The sequence below is a fragment of the Acomys minous genome (genome assembly GCF_964271855.1).
Source record: "Acomys minous genome assembly, chromosome: 14".
NCBI lineage: Eukaryota > Metazoa > Chordata > Mammalia > Rodentia > Muridae > Acomys > Acomys minous.
The window spans coordinates 22,882,503-22,906,143 of NC_140496.1; the positions used below are offsets into that span (position 1 = coordinate 22,882,503).

A 23,641-nucleotide genomic window follows, 5' to 3' on the forward strand; every position below is an offset into this window, starting at 1 on the left:
AACCGGCACCTCTATCTAACACTCTAGGGATTCACCACGATACAGTTTGTTTTGGGGGTCCACTAACATTCAACAGGAAGAGACAAATTCTGGAGAATCTAAAAACTCTGTTTCATGAATGCAAAGACAGCATGAACTATTTTCTGCTCTGACTACCCAGCTCCCTGCTCAGAGCTGGCCATCTATTTATCTAGTGGCTTTAGAATGAATGAATACTTAGATTGAGAAAATGAGTTAATGCAGAACAAGCCTTCAGATGAAGAGTTAGAAGTTGTGGTCCACGTCACCTCAACAATTCTATTTCATTCTCATTTGAGGAGCTTATGTTGAGTTTTAAGAAAAGTAAAAGCAACCCATCAGAAGGCCACATGTAATTTTATATGTGGACATGTGCACATGCACACACGTGGAGGCCAAAGGACAGTCTCAGGCTCATTCTGCAGCAGCTGCTCACCATGGTTTTTGAGACAGCATCTCTCACTGGCCTAGAGCTCCCCAGTAGACTAGGGTGGCTGGCTGGCCAGCAAGCCCCAGGGATGCACCTCACCACCTTTCCAGTGCTGAGATTTCAAGTCCTCGCTACCACACTGAGTCTTTTTATTTATTTTTGGTTTTTTTGAGCCAGGATTTCTCTGTGTAGCCCTGGCTGTCCTGGTCTGTATGTATGTAGACCTATGTAGACAAGGCCTGCCTCTGCCTCTCAAGTGCTGCGATTATAGCAGTGTGCCACTACCTCCAGGCTATTTTTTGGTTTTGTTTAATTTATTTCTAATGTGAATTCTGGGGACTGAACTCAGAATCTCATGTTTGCTGGACATGCAACTTACTAAGCTGAACCCCCAGTCCTGAATTATAATCAATAAAAACCACTCTCAGCCTTCTATAGCTTAGGACCTAATACACGGTAGACAGAGCTGCTGAGAATATGAGCAGTCTGAGTATCATCATTCAGCTTGCCGTTCCTGCAACGGGAGGGCATGTGCGCCACACACACCCATGAGAACGATCCGCTAGAGCACGCGGGACTTTCCTGCTGTTCCTCCAGCGGTCTCAGTCTGTGTATGTTTGACAAAAGGTATTTCTTCTGGATTCTGGGTCTCTCTTATTACTTCTAATATCCAGTGAGTATATCTTAAACCAAAATCTCTAAACTTTCTTTTCCCCTGCCTCTCTGAACCCAGTTTATAAACTGTACTTCCTAATGGAAGCCCACAACAGACTTTACCATCTGCCCCACGAGCCCAGAGCCTTTAAAGTGTCCCAGACAGCTGAAACAAAACAGAATTAGGACTCCAGAGAAAAACAATTTTTTTTTTGAGACAGGGTCTCACTGTATCCCTAGCTCGCCTGGAACTCAGATATACACCTGCATCCTGGGATTAAAAGGGTGTGTGTGGGTGGGGTGGGGGTGCACCACCATGCCTGGCTATTGTTTGCCAGTACACCATGCTCCAGTTATAAATCCAAACTGACTATGTTTTCCTGCGTACATAAACTGTTTGTCCTCTGTGGGTTAATACTAACCCTTCTCTGGGACCCTAGGTTTGGTCAAGTCCCTTCTCTCTTTACAACATCCTACACATCTATTATAATAAACCAACTATTTCTGTACACCTGCTGTGTCATTAACCTAAGTTCTTTAGGGGATAGGATAATTTCCCATTCAATTTCCAGTGTTTGTGAGCAGAGACAACAGACATACATATTATCCTGGACACAGCAAGCCATTGTATCTGTACAACATAACAATGCTGGAGATCGCTTTCTCAAGTAGCCCTTTAAATCTGCCTTTAGGATTCTAAAGATGAAATTCAAAAGCAAATTCAAGCCAAACACAGTGACTCAGATCTGTAATCCCGGCACTGAGGATGCTAAGGCTGGAGGATTTCTCAGAGTTCCAGACTAGTATGGACAAGATTCTGTCTCAAAGAACTAAAAATTATTCCACAATGGTCAAAGGATCTGTGGTTTTCTCAAAGATTCTGCTTAGGTTTTCCTGTCCGTTGTTGGCATTTTCCTAATCTCCCAACACTATACAAAGGCCAGGAAGGCAGCCAAGAGGCTGCATGCAGTTCTCCATTATAATGAGAGGCAATGGTACATCTGCATTGCACAGACTACAATAAGAAACCTGGGGCAGCCCAGGACAGCCTTCTTTGGTTAGCTATGTGTTTATCATCTTTACCTAGCTCTATAAGGTAAACTTAGCTTGCAAACGAAGAGAACCTTACAGTGTTGTGGTGACAAGGCAAGCGCTGCCCAGTTCTAACATACTTCTACAGCAGATTAATCTTCCATACTTATTTATCTCCACCTAACAGCCACAACCGCACTTTGGATGGTTAGGATTAGGAGAGGGGAAAATTGATTTACAGCAGTACCTCTACCCTCATGACGAGTGCTGGGATTAAAGATGAAGCCCAGGAAACCAGCTGCTTGGAACATGCCTTTAATCCTAGGATTTGAGGCAGGCAGATCGGAGTTCAAGGCCAGCCTGGTCTACACAGGGAGTTCCAGGCCATCTGAACTTTTGAGACCAAGCCTCAAAAGACGAAACAAACCCAAAAAAGCTTATATAAACTCATGAGTGATTGGTTTCTAGAGGATTATAAAAGTCTGTTAGGGTGCTACACCTTAAATTTGAAGGTTAGAGCCCTGAGAAACAGACTAAGTATGTTTCTTGGTCCCACTACCATAGGCAAAATACTAGGGAACATCTGCCTCCTGCTTGTTACACAGTGACAACTAAGCCTGTCACTGTGAAACACACCTGAAATGGTATGTAGACTTGGGGACAATAGCAGTCCTGTGCCATTCCTCCCCACACAGAACTTCCCTAGCACAGTAGCCACGTGACCACTCTCAGCAGAATGCAGTCCCTTCATTACTCAAAAAGAAAAGAATAGTAGAAGTTAAGGGCCCCAAGGTTGCTGGTCCAGGGTGATCCAAGATCGGCTAGCTAGTGTGGAAATCAAAATCCAGAGGCTGGAGAGATGGTTCCAAGTTTAGGAACAGTTGCTGCTCTTCCACAGGACCTGAGTTTCATTGCCAGCACCTGCTGCTCACAGCTGTCTTTAACTGCAGCTCCAGAAGATCCTACACTCTCTCTACTCTGCAGTCACTCATGCAGGCAGGTGCCAACAAACAAATCCAGAGGCGGGAATGGTGGCCCACGCCTTTAATGCCAGCACTTGGGAGGCTGAGGCAGGTGGGATTCTATGAGTTCAAGGCCAGGCTGGCTTACAAAGTGAGTCCAGGACAGCCAATGCTACATAGAGAAACTCTGTCTTGAAAAATCAAAAATCTTGAAAAGTGCTCCATAATGATCTAAAAAACAATCCAAACCCAACCTAGAGTTAAACACCTTTAACCCACATGATCCAGAGCAATGAGATCTTGTATGTCTTTCCTTTTGTATTCATCAACAAATATGACTTTACCCTTTTTACCGTAAGAGGAAAAGGTAGACTTTAAGTGCGGGGATGACAGGAAGGAAATAGAGAAGTGTGGAGGACAGGGTAGGGGCAAGTAAGAACAAAGCAGTGTCAGATATGTATGCAAATGTCACAGCGAAACCCATTTCTTTGTATGTTAACCAAAAACTAAAATAATAAAGCACACACAACCCTTGCACGCTACAGAAGAGTGTTCTGTGAAAAGGATTTTCTTAAACGATTCATTTATTTATTATTTATAAAGTATTCTGTATGTGAACCAGAAGAGGGCACCAGATCTCATTATAGAAGGTTATGAGCCACCATATGGTTGCTAGGAATTGAACTCAGGACCTTTGGGAGAACAGACAGTGCTCTTAACCTCTGAGCCATCTCTCTAGCCCCCATGAAGAAGATCTTTATGCTTCTCTGTATTCACTCAAAAAGTTCTTTCAATCGAACTATTTAAACTTTGCTTTGTTCACTTACTGTATCGTATCAACTTTCTGAGTCACCATAATTAAATATCTTATTTTTAAAAATCAGTGGTTCAGCCGGACGGTGGTGGCACATGCCTTTAATCCCAGCATTTGGGAGGCAGAGGCAGGCGGATCGCTGTGAGTTCGAGGCCAGCCTGGTCTACAAAGTGAGTCCAGGACATCCAAGGCTACACAGAGAAACCTTGTCTCGAAAAACCAAAAATATAAATAAATAAATAAATAAATAAATAAATAAAAAATAAAAATCAGTGGTTCAGTACCTCATTGTGTAATTCCTAAAATAAGCCTTCAGTTATAAAGAATTATAATCTTGGGCTGGAGATGGCTCAGTGTTTAAGAGCACAGGCTGTTCAAGAGGTACTGAGTTCAAATGCCAGCAACCATAGCAGCTCACAACCATCTGTAATGGAATTTGATTCCTTCTTTTGGTGTGCATCAAAACAGAGCACTCATATGAATAAAATAAATAATTCTTAAAAAAAAAAAGAATTGTAGTCTTTTGCTGGGTGGGGTGGTGAACTCCAGAGCAGGTGGATTTCTGTGACCAGTGTGAATTCAAGGATAGCCAGGCTTAGGTAGAGATACTGTCTCAAACCAACAAACAAACAAACAGTGGAGTCCTGGGTGTGTCACCCCACCAGTCCTGGATTCACATCCTCTAAAATTTGCAGATTTTAGGGCTGGTAAAATGACAGTGAGTAAGGGTGCGTGTTGGCAAACCTGGGGAGAATCAACTCCTGTGTGTTCTCTTTTGACCCACTCACACACTTAGTGTGTATGGGTGTTTTGCCTACAATGCACCGCACGTGCATAATGTGCATGCAGAACCTGTGGAGGCCAAGAATCAAACCCTGGTCCTTCAAAGGGGCAGCCAATGCTCTTAACTACTCAACTTCTCTTCTAAATAAATTTAAAATTTTTTTTTCTGAGACAGGGTTTCTCTGTGTAGCCTTGGCTGTCCTAGACTTGCTTTGTAGACCATGCTGGCCTCAAACTCACAGCGATCCACCTGCCTCTGCCTCCTGAGTGCTGGGATAAAGGTGTGTGCCACCACGCCTGGGTTCTGGAAATTTCTTGACCCCAGGCAATCTCCTATATTCACTAGGTCAAACAAGGAGATCCAAACTCTACATGTACGATCTGTAGTCTGTCTGTGGAGGTCTTAACCAGTCTTGGGAGGTCCAGGTTAGGTAGGAGTTGTCCAGGGGTGGGGGAAAATGTTAGTCAGAAGTCAAACATCATTGGCTTTCAACCAATCTCTTGGTGCCTCACAGGAGATTGAATGGAACATTTCATAGCAGATTAAAATTTGAGACCTCTATAGGGAACAGGCAGTCTAAGTTCTGAGAGAAGAGAGCCAAGACCCCTAGAAAACTGGCTTCTACAATGGGCAGGAGGCAGGCAGCCACTGAGTCCCAGCAAGTTTTTTCGAGCAATCTACCCAGCTAGGTTATTCCAATATACACTGTCTCTAGACAAGAGACAACATCATCTGCATTGACAGTCTTCCACGTTCAAGGATAAGCCATAATCAAATGGAGCGGCTGGCTCAGTCCAGGGGCTGACACCGGAGGCTCAGGCCCACACAGACAAGCAGGAGGAACACCTTTCCCACCCCTTTTCCTTAGTGCTGGCATAAAGTAAACACACTGGAGTTTACTGAATGCAAAGATTCTTGTTTACATAAAAGGGCCAACTAGCCAAAACAAAAAACAAAAAACAAAAACAAAACAAAACAAAAACTGAACAAACTAAATTGTCTACAAAGCCCATCCGTAATTTCCACTCCCCTCAATTTCAACCTTTAACTCTGGTATCGAGTATTACGACATCACACATTAAGTCTACATTTCAAAAGAGAAGAAAACAAGTCAGAAGTTCCTTTAACAAAGGCAAGCTCAATTTCCCCACCATCTGATTATGAGATATGAGCTTAGGTTTTTCCCTTCCGAAAAGGGGAACCTACGTCCCCTCACTCCCTGTCTGTGTCCCTCACTAAAACTAAAGGAAGGCAGGTCTGAGACCTGAGTGTTGATGAGGGGTGCTACCCATTTCTTAACTATCGCATAGCCTGCTAAATAGGCATCACTAGTATTGACCCCCCCAGACTTCAGGGAGGGATAGGAGAGATAAATTCTAAACATCAGGGCCTTCCCACCAAGCATTTGCAGTGTACCGGGTATTATTAAGATTAGTAGTACCACAGCTCCTATGAAGGACCCTGCTGAGACCCTAGGCGAGAATGTCGCTGATCCTATGACAGATGGGAGGAGCGGGCAGCTAAAGCCTGGAGCCGAAAGACCAGATAGAAGATACGAAAAGGCGAAGAAGCGCGGGCGCGGGGGTATCTGGGGCAGAAACTAGGAGCGGAAAGGGCCAGAGAAGCAGGGGCCAGCGAAGAGTGTCTCGAAAGGATCCCACACTGACCCAAAGTGAATTCCCATTGCTCGTTCCCCAGAGAGCGTTCAGGCACCACCTCCAGGTCCAGCATTGGTTCGGTTCGCTGGGCCGGGCGGCCTCCCTGCGGCAGCGCAGACAGGACCCGGCCTGAGGAGACCACGCAGTTGCTGACTCGCCGCTCTCGCCAGCCCGCGGACGTCCGGCTCTCCGCTCCGTTCAGGGCGGCGACCGCAGCACGAACACAACAACACAACACAGTTCACCTCCCTTCACCTCCCGGGCAGCAGCCGCGGAAGGAGCGTCTGAAGCAGCAACACAGGCAGCCGGAGCAACTGCAGCAAAAGCGGCGTGCCGGGCCGTAAAGCGTGGCAAAGGCGGAGCTCAAATGTAGGGGGCGGAGCTTGAGGCGGAGTCGCGCATGCGCAAGCCCTAGATCGGAGGCCTGACCCGGGAAGGGTAGCCCAATAATGCAACCGCTGCTCTAGAAGCACATTCTGGCGCTACAACCTGAAGAGCAACCCATCATCCATACATGCCTACACAAGGAAAGGCACAACGAGCACAACACATCCCACAAAATTAAAGTTGTCTGCTTTCTACACACCTGTCCCCCTAATGTGCACTAGGACCAAAAGGTACAGACAGGAAGGACACATCTAGAGACTTAACGGCGTGCGGGGTGGGGGGGTGGCAGGGGCGCACCATCATCTAGCTTGTCACTGTACTGACGCTGGCTGCAACTGCCTATAGTTGTGCAGAAATGTACTCTCCTCTGACCTAGTTGTCTCTGAGCAGGGTCCACTTGAGAGTTGAGGATGTGTGTGTGGGTCTAGGGCAAGGGGCTTGAGTAGCCGGTAAAAGGATCCGGGTCAAGTCTCATATACACAAAGCTCAACTTAGAGACAACGCTAAGGACAGGCTGCTTCCAGCAGCTCCGCTTTGCTGTTTTATAATGCTTTATGGTCTTGACTAAACCTTTAGGCATTCTGTGCCTTAGTTTCCGGTGGGTGCCCAAGGTTCTTTGATCCTAGGCAGCAGAACTTAACCTCCACTACTGTTTCCTTCTCTTGTCTTTGATCTTGGGGCCAAGACCTTTTTGTTTGTTTGTTCCTTCGAGTCAGGGTTTCTGTGTAATAGCCCTAGCTATCCTGGAACTCACGAGATCGGCTTGCCTCTGCCTCCCCCGAGTTCTGAGATTAAAGGCGTGCCCACCTCTGCCCGGCCCATTATTGTTCCCTAAGGCTGGTATTCAGCAGGGAGGGACGGACTAAATGCTCAAGCCGGCTGCAAGGGAGCACAACAGTGGAGGCTTCATCAAAATTTGATGTCATTGCTACGGGCATTAAACAAAACAAAACAAAAATAGTAGGATGTCTTTGAGAAGCATCTCCGCATGCCAGAACAACAACTGGGTCACTGGAATGTCCAGTGGGGAAGTAGCCGAATAAACACTGACGTGTGTGGTTAATTATGTGTAGAGGCTGGGTGTGTTGATTTGTGCCTGCCTGAAATTACAGCAGTTGGGAGTCTGAGGCAGTAAAGAAGTTCAAGGTCATGCTAGGCTACAAAATGAGTTCAAGGTTAACTAGAGATGTAGGAAAACTTATCTCAAAAAGAAAACAAACACACACACACAAAAATGGTGACCCTCCCCAACCAACTTTCTAAATAGAACTCTAATTAAAACCGGGAAGTGGGGGAGCCTGGTGGTGGTGGCACAAGCCTTTAATCCCAGCACTCAGGAGGCAGAGGCAGGCAAATCTTGAGGCTAGCCTGGTCTACAGAGTGAATTCCAGTACAGCCAGATGCTACACAGAGAAACCTTGTCTCAAAATAAACAAAAAACAACAATAACAAAAAAAAAAAAGGTAGGACTGGTTATGCTAACAACAAACAAACAAAACCAAGGTGGAAGGGGAAAGGGTGTGTAGGGAGGAATTGGAATGCAACAGGCTAGGCTGGGTCTTAGGAGAGGCAAGACAAAGACAAAAGCCCCAGGCTTCTAAATACAAAATGAAATGGTTATTTTGCATTTCCCCCTCCCCTCCCCAAACACGGGCTTTCTGTGTAGCCTTGGCTATCCTGGACTCGCTTTATAGACCAGGATGGCCTCAAACTCACAGCAATACACCTGCCTCTGCCTCCTTGAGTGCTGGGATTAAAGGCATAGGCTACCACATGCAACACTTTAAAATTATTATTACTACTACTACTACTACTACTACTACTACTACTACTACTACTAATGTCCGTTGGTGGTTTGTCTGCATGTATGTCTGTGTGAGAGCTGCCACGTGGGTGCTAGGAACTGAACCTGGGTCCTGTGGAAGAGCAGCCAGTGCTCTTAACCACTGAGCCATCTCTCTAGCCCCATGAAATGATTAAGTTTGGATAAACCATAAAACCAGTAGAATACTGAAGCAACTCCCAGGAAATCCCAGTTGAGGTAGGGTGTAGTGATTCTTGTGAACAAGGGATGTTATTTTTGCATATTTAAATGTGACACACTCAAGTTTTGTCATAAGTGAAGCTTTGAATATCAGGAAAGCTCTTGGCAGAAGTGAATTCCAGGCTACACAGTGTGAGGTCCAAGAAGTCCAAAGTCAGTTGTAGGAAAAATAAGGCAATCCAAGGCTACCTTGAGTCCCTGTCTCAAAACAAAAACCTAAAACCAAGAAATAAACCCAACAAATATAATATTCAAGGTACATCAGGGAAATAGCTCAACTCCAGAGAATGCCTACACAATTTAAAAATGTTTAAAAAGGCTGGTGGTGGTGGCACATGCCTTTAATCTCAGCACTCCGGAGGCAAAGGCAGGCGGTTCACTGTGGGTTCAAGGCCAGCCTGGTCTAGAAAGCGAGTACAGGACAGCCAAGGCTAACACAGAAAGACCCTGTCTCTAAAACAAAACCAAAACAAAACAAAAGTTAAAAAATTATGTAGGGCTCAAGAGATGGCTCATAGGTTAAGAGCACTGGCTGCTCTTCCAAAAGTCCTGAGTTCAATTCCCAGCAACCATATGGTGGCTCATAACCATCTATAATGAGATCTGGTGCCCTCTTCTGCTGTGTAGTTGTACATGCAGGCAGAGCACTGTATACATAATAAATAAATCTTTAAAAAAAATAGTTGCATGGTGTGGTGGCCCACACCTCCCAGCACTTGGGAGGCAGATGCAGGCAGATTGCTGTGAGTTCGAGGCCAGCCTGGTCTACAAAGTGAGGCCAGGCCAGCCAGGGATACATGGAGAAGCCCTGTCTCAAAACAAAACAAAAAAACCATGTAGTTAATGAAGAGTGTGTCCAAGAAGACAATCCTGGTATCCTACAAATTAGATTTAGAAGGTAGCCTCAGAGAACAGCAGCTAATTAATAATAAAGCTCATGGACTGATAAATCACATTTCTACCATTTACCATAGCTTTGTCTCTTGGGCAGATGGCTTCATTTCTCCAAGCCTGGTTTCTGTCTGTAAACCCACCATCTCTCCCTCACAGATCTGTAAGTGGGTCTGCACTTTTGTGTCTGGCTTATATGAAAAGACTTTGAATCTAAGTTAAAAAATTACATGACTGGAACCAGCAAGAGGGTTCCCAGGCCCCTCCCTAGCACTTGTAACTCCAGCTCCAGATGTGATGACCTCTCTGGCCTTCTCAGGCACAAGTGACACTTAAACACACATGTGAAATATGTCAGCTCAGGCAGAAGGCTGAATAGTCATTTAGGAAGGGGATGGAGGAGCTGACATTCATTCTGGTAAAAATCATGTGATATCTTGAAAAGCAAGATACCAAGCAGCTTGAAAGACAAAGGAGTCTTCTCAAACGGGCTTTCCAATGATACGCCAGTTATGGACCAAGAGCAGTTTCTTTCTTTCTTTCTTTCTTTCTTTCTTTCTTTCTTTCTTTCTTTCTTTCTTTCTTTCCTTTCTTTCTTTTTCTTTTAAAATAGGGTTTCTCTGTGTAGCCCTGGCTATCTTGGAACTCTTTGTAGAACAGGCTGGCCTCAAACTCAGAGATCCGCCTGCCTCTGTCCAAATTGGCGCACTCCTTTAATCCCAGCACTTGGACAGAGGCAGTCTGATCTCTGAGTTTGAAGCCAGCCTGGTCTACAGAGCGAGTCTACGACAGCCAGGGATACAGAGAAACCCTGTCTTGAAAAAACCAAACCAGCCGGGCATGGTGGCGCACGCCTTTAATCCCAGCACTCGGGAGGCAGAGATAGGCGGATCACTGTGTGTTCGAGGCCAGCCTGGTCTACAAAGTGAGTCCAGGATGGCCAAGGCTGCACAGAGAGACCCTGTCTCGAAAAACAAAAAAAGAAAAAACCAAACCAACCAACCGACCTCACGTGTACCAGCCCCCCCCCCCAAAAAAAAAAAGAAAAAGAAAAAAAGGTGAGTGTTGCAGCTGTGACAAGTGCTGTTAAGTTAACTGTGGTAACTCTATTTTGGTACCAGATGAATTTTGTCTTGCTAAGTAAAATGCCAGTAACTCTAAGGAGGAACTTACGGAAAACAATTCTGGGAAGAAAAACTCAAGGATGAGGGCTCTTTGAAAGGTTGTCTGACCTTGGTATTTTTGCTAATCGAATATTTTGGCTTAGTTTACAGCTGCAGGAAGGGAACCTTGGGGGCTTTCCAGCCAGGATGTGGTTTTCTTGCTTAAATATGGACCTTGAGAAAGGCTTGGGTTCTCAGTGCACAGGTATGGTCAGCAGCCACCTGGAAGAGACTTTCGGTTGGTGCCCCTACAACCGTGTGAATAGCTTGGTTCAATAAACACAGAAGACACAAGTCAGCTCCAGGTGTTCGCAGTCCTTCTTGTAACAGCCCTGGCTGCTGAACTCAGGGATCCGCCTGCCTCTGCCTCCTAAGTGCTGGGATTAAAGGCATGTGCCACCACACCCAGTTCACAATGGACTGTTTTTTTGGAGACAGGATTTCTCTATGTTATCGTGGCCATCCTGGACTCGATTTGTAGACCAGGCTGACCTGGAACTCACAGTGATCTGCCTGCTTCTGCCTCCCGAGTGCTGGGATTAAAGGTGTGCACCACCACACCTGGCTACAATGGCCTGTTTTTTTGTTTTTGTTTTTTTTTAAAGATTTTATTTATTATTTATACAGTACTCTGCCCCCATGTATACCTGCGGGCCAGAAGTGGGCACCAGATCTCATTATAGATGGTTATTAGCTACCATGTGGTTGCTGGGAATTGAACTCAGGACCTTTGGAAGAACAGACAGTGCTCTCAACCTCTGAGCCATCTCTCTAGCCCCAATGGGCTGTTTTTAACAGATAAAACTGGTACAAAAATTTTAAATTACAGTTCTTGTACTTTCTCCTTTTATTAATATAACACTCATGGACTGATAAATTCTAAGCCTACCACTTACCATAGCCTTTTATCTTAAGCAAATGGTTTCATTGCTCCAAGCCTGTTTTCTGTCTGTAAAACAACCATATTTACCTCACAGACCAGCGAGTGGGTTTGCACTTTTATCCGAGTCTTCATACCCACCAGGCTACTGCATCTAAAAGGTTACCCTATGATTAAAGACAACACATTTCTGTTTCTGGCCTTGACCTTTTTTAAAGACAGGGTTTCTCTGCGTAGCCTTGGCACTTTGTAGAGCAGGCTGTCCTCAAACTCACAGAGATCTGCCCCTTCCTCCCCCAACCCCTTGCGGCTCTTGCCCAGGCCTTGACCTTTTCAACGAAGAAAATTTCTTGAGAACTCATCCCACAAACTTTCCCTTCTTTTGCTGACTTCCTGTCCTCTCCTAAGTAGCAGGCCCAAGTGTCTCCCACATGGGTGACAAGACTAACCCAGAGCTGCTTGTGTGTCTCACCACAGCCTCTGCAGCCCTCTCCAAAGCCGTATCTGATATTCTTTTTAGCTTCCTATGTATAAAGGTCGCTACTGCTTTGGGTCAATTTTCAGGACAGACTAGGTTCCTTCAGGGCAGAGATAATGTCTACTTAGGGCATTTAATTTATATTATTTCCTCTAAATTATCATAAATGATTAAAGTTTTTTTTTTCTTTCTTTCTTTTTTTTTTTTTTTAAAGACAGGGTGTCTGTGTAGCCCTGCCTGTCCTAGACTGGCTTTGTAGATCAAGCTGGCCTCGAATTTAAGAGATCTGCCCGCTTCTGCTTCCTCCCAAGTACCAAGATTAAAGGCATGCACCATCGCGCCTGGCTAATATACTTTTTAAATTTTTATTTTATTTTTAAAAATTTATTTATTTATTATGTATACAGCATTCTGCCTGCAGGCCAGAAGAGATGGTTGTGAGCCACCATGTGGTTGCCGAGAATTGAACTCATGACCTTTGGAAGAGCAGTCAGTGCTCTTAACCTCTGAGCCACCTCTCCAGCCCCAATATACTTTTTTTAAAATTAAAGTTTATTTACTGTAAGTGCCTTGTTTATCCGTATATATGTGTACTATGTGCATGCCTGGTGCTCATGGAATTCAGAAAAGGGTGTTGTATCCCCTGCAGCTGGAGTTCGGGATAGTAACTGAGACACTACAAGGATGCTGGGAACCAAACCTTGGGTCCCTGCAAAAGCAGAAAGTGCTTTTAACTGCTGAATTCTCTCTCTCCAGCCTGATTTTTTGTTTTTTCAAGACAGAGACAGGGTTTCTCTGTGTAGCATTGGCTGTCCTGGACTTACTTTGTAGACCAGGCTGTCCTTGAACTCAGATTCACCTGCCTCTGCCTCCAGGTGTGCGCCACCAGGCGTCAGTGCATCAGCCTGATATACTCTAATAATTTAAAATTTTAAAATTAGTATAGCTTCAACATTTTTCTTTAAATTATTTCCATTTTATAATTTATTACCTATTTATAATCTTAATATTTATGGCAGCAATCTAAGTAACTTAAAATTTCTGGGCAGCGAGCGACACAGAGAAACCCTGCCTTGAAAAAAACAAAATAAAATTTATGGGCAGCTACATTAAAGATTGCCATTTTAATATATAGTGTTAGGTCCAAAGGGACCCCCTCAAAATGGCTCTTGACATTGTCTGAAACAGAAGAGTTGTTATTGGATAAACAAACACCTAGATCCTTGGTTTCTGTTTATCAGGAGTCTCCTTTAAGCCACCAGGAACCCCACTTTATCCTGTCCCAAAGTTCTACTACCTCAGGCAAGGGCCATGTAGTTCTGTAGCTCAAAGCCCCCACCCCACTGACATAAAAACTGCTTGCTGAGCTGGGTGTGGTGGCACGTGCCTTTGAACACTCTGGAGGCAGAAGCAGGCAGATCACTGTGAGTTCAAGGCCAGCCTGGTTTAGGAGCAGGCCAGGGACAGCCAAGGCCACACAGAGAAATCCTGTCTTGGAAAAACCAAAATAAATAAATCCTGCCCACCCCCAAGAGATTGTTCTAGAAGTTTGATCCCCAGTAAACCTCTTTCCACCCACGGACTGCTTTGGTTCAGTAGTTTTCACTGCACTCTCTCTTAAAGTCAGCATTTAAAATTATTTTATATTTCCTTTCTGCCTCCCCCCCCCCAATAGGGTCTTATTATGTAGCCCAGGATGGTCTTGCTTCAGTCTTCCTGATGCTGGCTCAAAATTCCTTAATAGTCTCAATTTAGTATTTGAAGTATTTTTATCAATTGCATGAAATTTGGTGGTGAGCAAGCAAACTTGTAAGTCTGTTAATTATCAGCCAAACTTATAGAATGCTTCTAAAGTAAAAGTAACTCATTTCTAAAGTAACTTTCTGACGTAGGTAAATGCCAGGACCTGTTCTAGGGATGTTGGGTTTAATGCCCATATAATGAATATTATTTCTAAAACTAGTCTGAAAGATGATACTAATTTGGATATATATTTATTTTTATTTTTGTGTCCAGAAGTCACTGTTTTATGGTCATGCCTCCAAATATGGATAAACCCATGAGATTGTTGGGGGTGGGGGAAAGGAGCTGCTGAAGATCTGGTCTCACTCTGTAGTATAAATCCACGGCGATCCTCTCTCAGCGTCCTAAGAACTGGATTACAGATGGACCAGTTTTGCTTCTGTCTTAAAATTTTATTTATGTCTACAGATATTGTCTACATGGATGTACAGCCAGAAAGGGGCACCGATTCCTGGGTACTGAGGTGATTCTGAGCTGACTACTCTAGATGCTGGGAATTAAGTTACTGTTCACTAGTAAAACAGCATAACCTTTAGCAGTAACAACGGCTCCTAACCTCACAGGCATGATGACCTTGAATTGCTCATCCTCCTGCTCCCACTGCCCATGTTCTCACTCATCTCATCATATACAGAGAAATTATTGTACATTGTGATTTAAAGGGCTTTTTTGCAATTAGAAGATATGGCCACTAGATGGCACTGTTGTTGCTGTCCTTAACAAAAGGATAAAAGCATTGAAGCTAGAACAGAAATGATCAATAAAGAGTCAAGACTGTTTTCACTACACAGAACTTTAATGCAAAACTAAATCAAACATACACAAATGTACATTAAAGCTAACGGCAAAGCAATCTGGTAGCTTAAGGCAAGTTTTAATGAAAAGGAATTTAGAAAAAATGATGCAAAGATGTAATTTTAAATATAGAGTATGAAAAAATATGAAATTGCATCAATAACTTAAAGTAGTTTTCAAAGCCTGCACTACCGGAGAGAAGAGGTTTATGATCTTAACGCCAGCATTAAGACAGACAGAAGCAGTGCAGAGCTAATAAGGAACACTCACTATTTACAGAAGGATGGCAACAACATTAATACCATGTGATCTTGTTTACTGCTGGACTGAAAGCTCTTGGCTAGAAGCAACAGAAAAGATGTACCACCAACATGTTACTTTAAAAAATGAAGGGTCACTTTAAGAAGGTAATTCCGCCAGGGGAATTAGGGCACTGAGAGTGTAAACATGTGAGCTGTACAACACCAAATACCAATCCATTCATAGCACTTAGTTATACAGGGTCAGCATGGTTTTTGTAACACATTATTGTTTATAATAATTCAAACACAATTCTTACCATGCACGACTTCAAATATATAACAAATATTTTTATTTTGAGATACAGGGTATTTGTTTATGAATTATAAGACCTATATACAATGAAAGACACACCTCCACAATCAAGTATCTTTATATGTTTTTTAAATGCAATGACCTTATTCAGACTTTTCTGAATTGACCATGTCAGTTTTTAAAATTCTCTAAAATAATGCCATTTTATGATAAAATACATTTTTGCAAAAATTCAGAAATGTAGTAACATTTAATGAATGACCATGAAAAGTATCTGTAAGCATGTGCCAATGACTTAGCACTTTTTTCCAGTTTTATATTTAAAAAAATTGCAATTTGACACTAAGCCTATTTTAAAAATATTGTTACACTGATTCATCTCAAAAGGCGCTATTTATAGTCCTTTTGTAAAATACCACCATATATAACTGTCAATGTTTTGCCCAGAATTAATGGAAGAAAATGTATCTTCTGAACAGATGAACATTTTCTAAGACTAATAATTTTCACCACCCAAGTTTGTTTCTACAAAAGCATGCAATACAAAATACAAATGAAAGCAGCTATCTTAAACATGATTTTTAATACCATTTACCTCTGTAGCTGACTCATCACTGCCTCCAGTTTAATATGCTGTTACACACAAGAAGTTCCAGTATCCCTTTTCTGACTGATTTAAAACAAAAACAAAAAGAATCCCTGAATAAAACAGAAGCCAGCCCGTGACTTCTTCAGGCATTTCTGTAGAATATTATCACCTATAGAGAATATCTCTATCCAAACTCATAATTATAGAATATAACTTGAAACAGATCTGAGACAAATAAAAATTAATGCTAATTTTAAAATTTATGTTTAAAAGGGACAGAAAGGGTAATTAATTATTATTAGCATTTAAAAGGATACTGTGGCTTTAACAACTGTAAACTTTTGTTTTAGGAGGCTGTGACAGACAGCTCTATGCTAGGTTTTTAGCTTGTAAAAAACATAAGCACATCTTCATTTGTAAAACGGTGTAGAATACAAAAACATAAAATGATATAGAGAAAAGAAACAAAACCAAGAACGCTTATCTAAGAAAGAAAGCTGTATAACCAACTCGTCTGAAAGTACAAGAGAATTTTAAGCAACTGGCTAAAGAAAACCCTGATACAAATGTAATTTCTTATCTTGTTTTAAAATGACATGAACTTTTAAATTAAAATAAAGAAAGTAGATACTTTCAATCCAACTAAAACAATGTCAACAAGATAAGCTTGCATAGAAAAAAATTCAAATTATTACTGGCTACATGTTCTAGAAATCAGAAATGCAGGTATTATAGTGCAAAACCATGGCAGCTGATGTGTCGTCTTTCCTGCCTCAGGTCATGGCATACACTGTAGTGCCTCTAGTCATCACAGTTTCTGGTCGCACAATGAGTTATTTAGACCAACTAGAAGCAGTGTGTACGTAGAGATGGGCGGCACATGGGCTGGTCTCATATTAACGAAGCTTGAGATCATCACCACCACCTAAGTTGGAACCAGGACTAGGGTCTTGCTGTCTTCTTGCCTGAAATGAAAAAATTGTAGTATGTAGTCATGATTGTGGTTTGAAACATATATACTACATCAAGATATATTATCACATAAAAATGTTCATAGCTAAAAACTTTTCTACCAATATTTTCACAACTATGACATTTTTGTAGTACTCAATAATAATTATTTCATATTCAAAAGGATATTATGAACATAATACTACATATAAAAGAAAAAATCTACGGTTGTATTTTTAGAATTAGAAGTTTAACTTTAAGCACACTAATCAGTCAATCATCTTAGAAACAAACTTTTACTCTTAATAAGAGTTGACATTTAATTAAGCAACATCTATATGCTAGGCATTGTCTTAAGTACTCTCAATGAATGAACTAAATAGGTCCCAACAACTTACACAGGTACTATTATTTCCCCTCATTTTATAAAGAAATTGAATGGCCATGTAGGATGGCACATGCCTTTAATCTCAGCACTCAGAAGAGACAGGGGGCATATTTCTGAGTTCAAGGCCAGCCTGGTCTCCAAAGAGTTTTTGAAGACAGCCAGGCTGTTACAAAGAAAAATCCTGTCTCAAAAAAACAATAAAAAAAGCAAACTGAGTCATGGAAATATTAATACATGTGTAATCTACTAATTAACTGAAAAATATAATAAATTTAGTCTGTGCCAAATAAATTTTAACTAGAAATCTCAAGAAATAAAATCTAAAACTGGGCAGTGGTGGCACATGCCTTTAATCCCAGCACTTGGGAGGCAGAGGCTGGTGGATCTCTGAGTTCCAGGCCAGCCTGGTCTACAGACTGTGATCCAAGACAGCCAAGGCTACAAAGAGAAACCCTGTCCTATCTTGAAAAACTAAAACCAACCAACCAAAACACAAAACAAAACAAAACAAAACAAAACAAAACTCCAAAGAAATGAAATCCAGAATATTTAGTTTTATAGACAAAAAGAGTGCACTTATAACCTTTAAGTATCTTTTAAATAGTATTTAACAATTAAGAAACAATAATTATAAGCACTGAGCATTTCAAGGTACACTGACAAATGAACACACTAAATTACCTATGGCAAATTATTTACTAGAAACATCTCTCTGGCAATATAAAATGTGTAAGATAAATTACCCTTTGGTCTATATAAAACTTTAAAATTAAAGATTTATGGGCTGGAGAGATGGCTCAGAGGTTAAGAGGTCTGCTCTTCCAGAGGTCCTGAGTTCAATACCCAGCAACCACATGGTGGCTCACAACCATCTATAATGTGATCTGATGCCCTCTTCTGGCCTGCAGGTGTACACGCAGATAGAGCACTCATACATAAAATAAATATCTAAATAATTAAAAAAAGATTTATTTATTTTTATTATATTTAATAGGTGTGTGTGTGTGTGTGTGTGTGTGTGTGTGTGTGTGTGTGTGTGTGTGTGTGTGTTGTATGTGTTGTGCATGCAGGAGCCTATATGTAAGCCGAAAGAGAGTCACATGCCCTGAAGACAGTTACAGACGGTTGGGAGTTGGCTGAGATGGGTGCTAGGCCCTAACTAAACACAATCATCTGGAAGAGCAGTAAGTACTGAACGCTAAACTCAGGTAGTCAGGCTTGGCAGAAAGTGCCTTATTAAGCTGGGCGTGGTGGAACTCGCCTTTAATCCCAGCACTTGAGGCAGAGGCAGTTGGATTCTGTGAATTTGAGGCCAGCCTGGTCTACAAAGGGAGTAAGTGAGTCAGTACAGCCAGGGCTACACAGAGAAATCCTGTCTCAAAAACAAAACAAACAGCCGGGCGTGGTAATGCACGCCTTTAATCCCAGCACTCGGGAGGCAGAGGTAGGCGGATTGCTGTGAGTTCGAGGCCAGCCTAGTCTACAAAGTGAGTCCAGGACGGCCAAGGCTATACAGAGAGACCCTGTCTCCAAAAACCAAAAACAACAACAACAACAACAACAACAACAACAACAACAAAAAACCAACCAACCAACCAAACAAAAACCAACCAACAAACAAAAAAGGTGCCTTATTCACTGACATACCTCACTAGCCCCCTACATGCAACTTTTCATTTTAGTTTCTTGCACAAATTCTAATGTATTTTAAAGTTTCTGCAGTCCTTCCAAATATTTGCTAAGTACAAACATCTAATTTAGAACCTGGTTCCTCCAATACAAGTCATCCATTTTTGTTTGGTTGGTTTTTGAGACAGGGTTTCTCTGTGTAGCCCTGGCTGTCCTGGACTTGCTTTGTAGACCAGGCTGGCCTCAAACTCATAGCAATCTGCCTGCCTGTCTCCCTGAGTGCTGAGATTACAGGAGAGCCCCCCTCCCCCCGCAAGTTATCCATTTTTAGATAATGGCAACTCCACTTTGCCCACTGTTTAGGCAGAAAGCATTGGATTTTAACATGTTCTTTTCCCATACTGAACAACAAATTCTGATGATTCATCTTAAAGGTATCCATCTTATTTGACCATTTCTATTTCACTCCCGCTATCATTTTCTCTCTAGACCAACCCACAACCATAATTCACATTTCCATGTCCTTATTAGCTGATCTGTTATATGCTAGCAGCTTGGACTAATTTATTTAGCTAGACTTCCAGAATTGTGTATTAAAACATCAACTAATTTTTCTATCAGCTATGTCGTTTTTTTAAAACTCCTTTTTCCTGAGACAGAGTTTTCTCTGTGTAGGTAGCATTGGCTGCCCTTGAACTCAAGAGATTTGCCTAACTCTGCCTCCCTGAGTGCTGAGATTGAAGGCATGCACCACCATGACTGGCTTTACGTCATTAAAAACAAACAAACAAACAAAAACCCCAAACAAATTAAACAAAACAATACATTGGGAATTTATTAAGCTGAGCATAATGACACACAGAGTTACAGATCCTAACACCTGCAAGGCTGAAGCAGGAAGATCAAGTGTGTAAGGACAGTCACCCGGGCAAATAAGATCTTACTTGAAAAAAAAAGCGATTAGAGAAATACCTTCCTACAAGGGCTCAAGTCTCAGTTATACTTTAAGGTCAAATTTTATTTTTTTTTGTACTAGGCATCAAAGCCAGGACCCTGTGCAGACTAAGAATGCCTTCTACGAATGTGGCACAACCAGCACACCAAGGCTATGTTTATAGCCAGCCCTAAGGTTGAAATTGCTTAGACAGTCCAGAGCAATATTATCCATTAAAAACATTATGGTTTTTGTACAAATTGCCTGATGTAATGGCACTCTAGAAGCTGAGGCAGGCAGATCTTATGAGTCTGAGGCAAATCTGACTACACAGCAAGGTCCAGGCCAGTCAGAAGACCCTGTGCTCAAAAAACCAAAAGAAAAGACAAAACAACCCAGAAGCCAAATAACTACAACAAAACAACAGCTTGCCTTATTTAATTCTGAACAAAATAAAATTCAATAGTAAATCTTTCTTTAGCAAATGAATTTAAGCCATTTTTGTCAGGAGACTTCTCACAACTTGCTTAACATGCCCTTTTCAGTTAGAATGCTCACGGTAATAGTACAGTGTACAGCCTGCTGAGGTAAAAGGGTTCAATGCTCATACACTAGAAAACCTACTTATGTTCCACACAATCAATGCTAAGTGTGCTGTAAAAACCAGTCAATTTTGCAGAGGCAGAGGCTGTGATATAGGCATCTGGTTTCAGTCAATGAGGGTTAGAAAGGGGCTGAGCAATGAAGAAACACTAAAGAAAAATCAATCTGAATTATATATTTATAAATCACTAACCTACCAACACAGTACTCTGTGAACAGCATAGCCTTTATTTTTGATAAGTTATTTTTAAATTTTATTAAATGATAAATGAACTTACTTCAAATGGGTGACAATCACTAATAGCTGAAGGGTTTTTTGTTTGTTTGTTTATTTGGTACCATGTGTGTTAAAACAGCTGAGGGACACGTGTCTAAAACACTGTATGTTTTGATAGAAAGCAAGATTAAAAGAAAAGTAACCTTAATATATGCTATACTGTTGAGTTTCTATTTACCTTGTGAGGAAAAGATTTAAAAAGATGCAATAAATGGCCCTATCCAGGAGTAAAACGTAGGGCCAAAACTAAGGAGCTGAAACAGAGAATAAGAGAAGGAAGGAAGAGGGACAGGTTATGAAGGGATATGCAGAAACACACCTAGCTCCTGTTAGCTTTACAAGTAAGACTTTCTTTGAGAAGCTATGCTACCAATTTTGGCTCTTTCTTTTTTTAAAAATAGGGTCTCACTATGTACACTTGGCTAGCCCCTAACTCACAAGATCCACCTGCTTGTACCTCTCAAGTGCATTTTGGCCATACCTAATGTAGGCTGGATGTTTTAGAGGGAATTCTATAGATAGTAAGCTACACTAGATAGTGGCAAAGAAGGCCTCTCTGAATTCACTCTAAACATCAAGGTTATAGTTTGTTGTTTTTATTTAAACTAGGCATTTCATTACAGACAAGACATGTCCTTTCTTCTTACCTGTTTGGTACATCTTTCAGAAATATAGCAAATCCAGTTTCTAGGAGGTCATCACAAGATGAATGTAAATGAGTGACCAAGTAGTCACCAGCCAGGACTTTGTTAAATAAATCAAAGGTTTTGGTTGGTTGCCATTTTTATTAACCAAAAGAAAGTAAATGGGGATAACTCTTTATGGAAAAACTGCTGTAATCATTGAAAATAACTGCACTTCACTGAGTATACACCATATAAAGATGTAGCCTTCTCTTATTCACTTTATATTTGGTACCTGGCAAACAGTAAGTATTTAAGAGATCTGGCTTGGGCTGGAGAGAGAGCTCAGAGATTAAGAGCACTGTCTGCTCTTCCAGAGGTCCTGAGTTCAATTCCCAGCAACCGCATGGTGGCTCACAACTATCTATAATGTGGTCTGGTGCCCTCTTCTGGCCTGCAGGTGTACATGCAGGCAGAGCACTGTGTATGTAATAATCAATTCTCATTATATAGATGAGAAGTCTGCAACAGTCAAGGATTAGTGATGCCTAGACACTCACAGGGCAAGTGAGTGTAGAAAAAATTAAAACACAGTATTTCTAGCCATGTTATTTCTTCGTATTGCTAAGGCTCAGAGATAAAAAGCAAAAATTTTAAGTCCTGAATTGATGCATTTCCCTCATAACTCATTAAAAAGGTTAAAAGGTAGGTCAGAGAGACGGCTCAGTCCAGAAAGGCGCTTGTCAACAAGCCTAAGTTCAACCTCTGGAGCCCACATGGAACACATAGGGAACGAACTCCTTCAAGTTATCCTCTGACTGCCATATTACAAACACACAAACACAGATGCTAATTTTTTTCTTACACAAAAAATTGAGTATTCTGTACAAAGCTAAATGTGCTGAAAATGCAATTATTAGGGAATTTAAGATAGAGGCTGAGTCATTCTTTTAGCTTAGAATATATAAGCTCCAACACTGTGCATAACAAGTCCAAAACCATATAAAATTTTTACTTGTTTTATTCCTGAGTGAGTTCTAATAGAAATTCTCCTGATTTGCTGAGAATTAAACTTTAAAAGGTAGACTAATCAGTAATTAAATCATTCCATGATATTAAAAATAGCTATTTGCAAGTATTCTGTAACTTAACCAGACGGAGACTTTTTTTAAGTCAATGCTAGAGAAAAATCTGTTGTAGTGATTTGTTGCCAGATTAGGTGCCAACAGTGTTCTATTAGCTTAGGTCAAGAGGACAAACTAAGGGAGTCTGCAGCAATACACAGTACCTGAACTGCGACAAGATAGACAAGAAGCACTTCCCCAACTCAAAATCAAACACTTCCAGGCACCATGCCAGCCTAGGAAACTGCTACTGCTGCAGCTAGAGGACCAGGCAAAGTTAAATTTTGTTGTTGTTGTTTGGCAACTGACACACCATTACTACCACCAAAAAGGCCAACATCTAAAGCAGTCTGGCAAAGTATCTTTGTGTTTCTGTCTAAAATAGAACAAGCCCATTTAACTGGCATTACAGATACACTGTAAATGAAATACTAGATACCATTTAACAGCCATTCAAAGCGCCAGACACTAAGGCTCAAGAAGAACAAGCAACTTTTGAACTGTCAGTGAAACAGCAACTAGAGACAGAGCTAGCATTAAAATCAGGTTAATACTGTTTGAATCAGGAGGTGTGGCCTTGCTGGAGAAAGTATGTCACTGGGGACAGGCTTTAAGGTTCCTGCCATTTAGAGCTGGCCCTCTCTGCCTCCTACTCTCTGATCAAGCTCTCAGCTGTCCCTGCAACTATGCCTTTGCTCTGAAACCCTAAGGCCAACTGAACACTTTCTTTTTTAAGTTGCTTGCAAAGTATGCTCATTCTACATACCCAAGGTCCCTACGTAATCTACACCCAAGTTCCATTAAAAATACTCCAGGAACCCCAGAGAGAGACCATTAATTCCCACTCTTGCTTTGACTAGAGCTACTAGTGTGGTGGCCAGTGCCTGGAAGGCCAGCGTTTGGGAGGCTAAAGTAGGAGGATCAAATGTTTGAGACCAGCTTGGACAACAATAGTGCTACCGCCAACTCAGCAAAACAAAGTTTATATGCCAGCACATATAAAACACAAATCAAAGAATCTTCTGATTTCATTATTCTGTCTTACACTAGGATAATTTTTCTATTTCTTTTTTTAAAAAAGGTCTATAACCTTTCTTTTTTATTTTTTGTTTTTCTTTTGCTTTTGTTTTGTTTTTTTGAGACAGGGTTTCTCGAAATACTTTTTTTTTTTTTTT

General features: G+C 41.6%; 2 protein-coding genes across 4 annotated transcripts in view; both read right to left on the reverse strand.

Annotated features, from left to right (window-relative positions):
- Positions 1-6,691, reverse strand: part of PHAF1 (phagophore assembly factor 1) — a 29,847-nt gene extending 23,156 nt beyond the window's left edge. The window contains exon 1 of one of the 2 annotated variants that reach the window (XM_084756744.1): positions 6,411-6,691. Coding sequence is in view for 1 of the 2 variants with exons in the window: in XM_084756743.1 (XP_084612869.1) it covers positions 6,362-6,425 (64 nt within the window). In the remaining variant the exon portion in view is untranslated. Of the gene's footprint in view, positions 1-6,361 lie in introns of both variants that reach the window. The other variant, XM_084756743.1, reaches the window with a different exon arrangement.
- An 8,084-nt stretch (positions 6,692-14,775) lies between these two features.
- CBFB (core-binding factor subunit beta) overlaps positions 14,776-23,641 on the reverse strand; it is a 46,394-nt gene continuing 37,528 nt past the window's right edge. For both annotated transcript variants that reach the window (XM_084756315.1, XM_084756316.1), the window contains exon 6: positions 14,776-16,902. In XM_084756315.1, the coding sequence (XP_084612441.1) occupies positions 16,834-16,902 (69 nt within the window). In that variant the 3' untranslated portion in view covers positions 14,776-16,833. The remainder of the gene's footprint in view (positions 16,903-23,641) is intronic.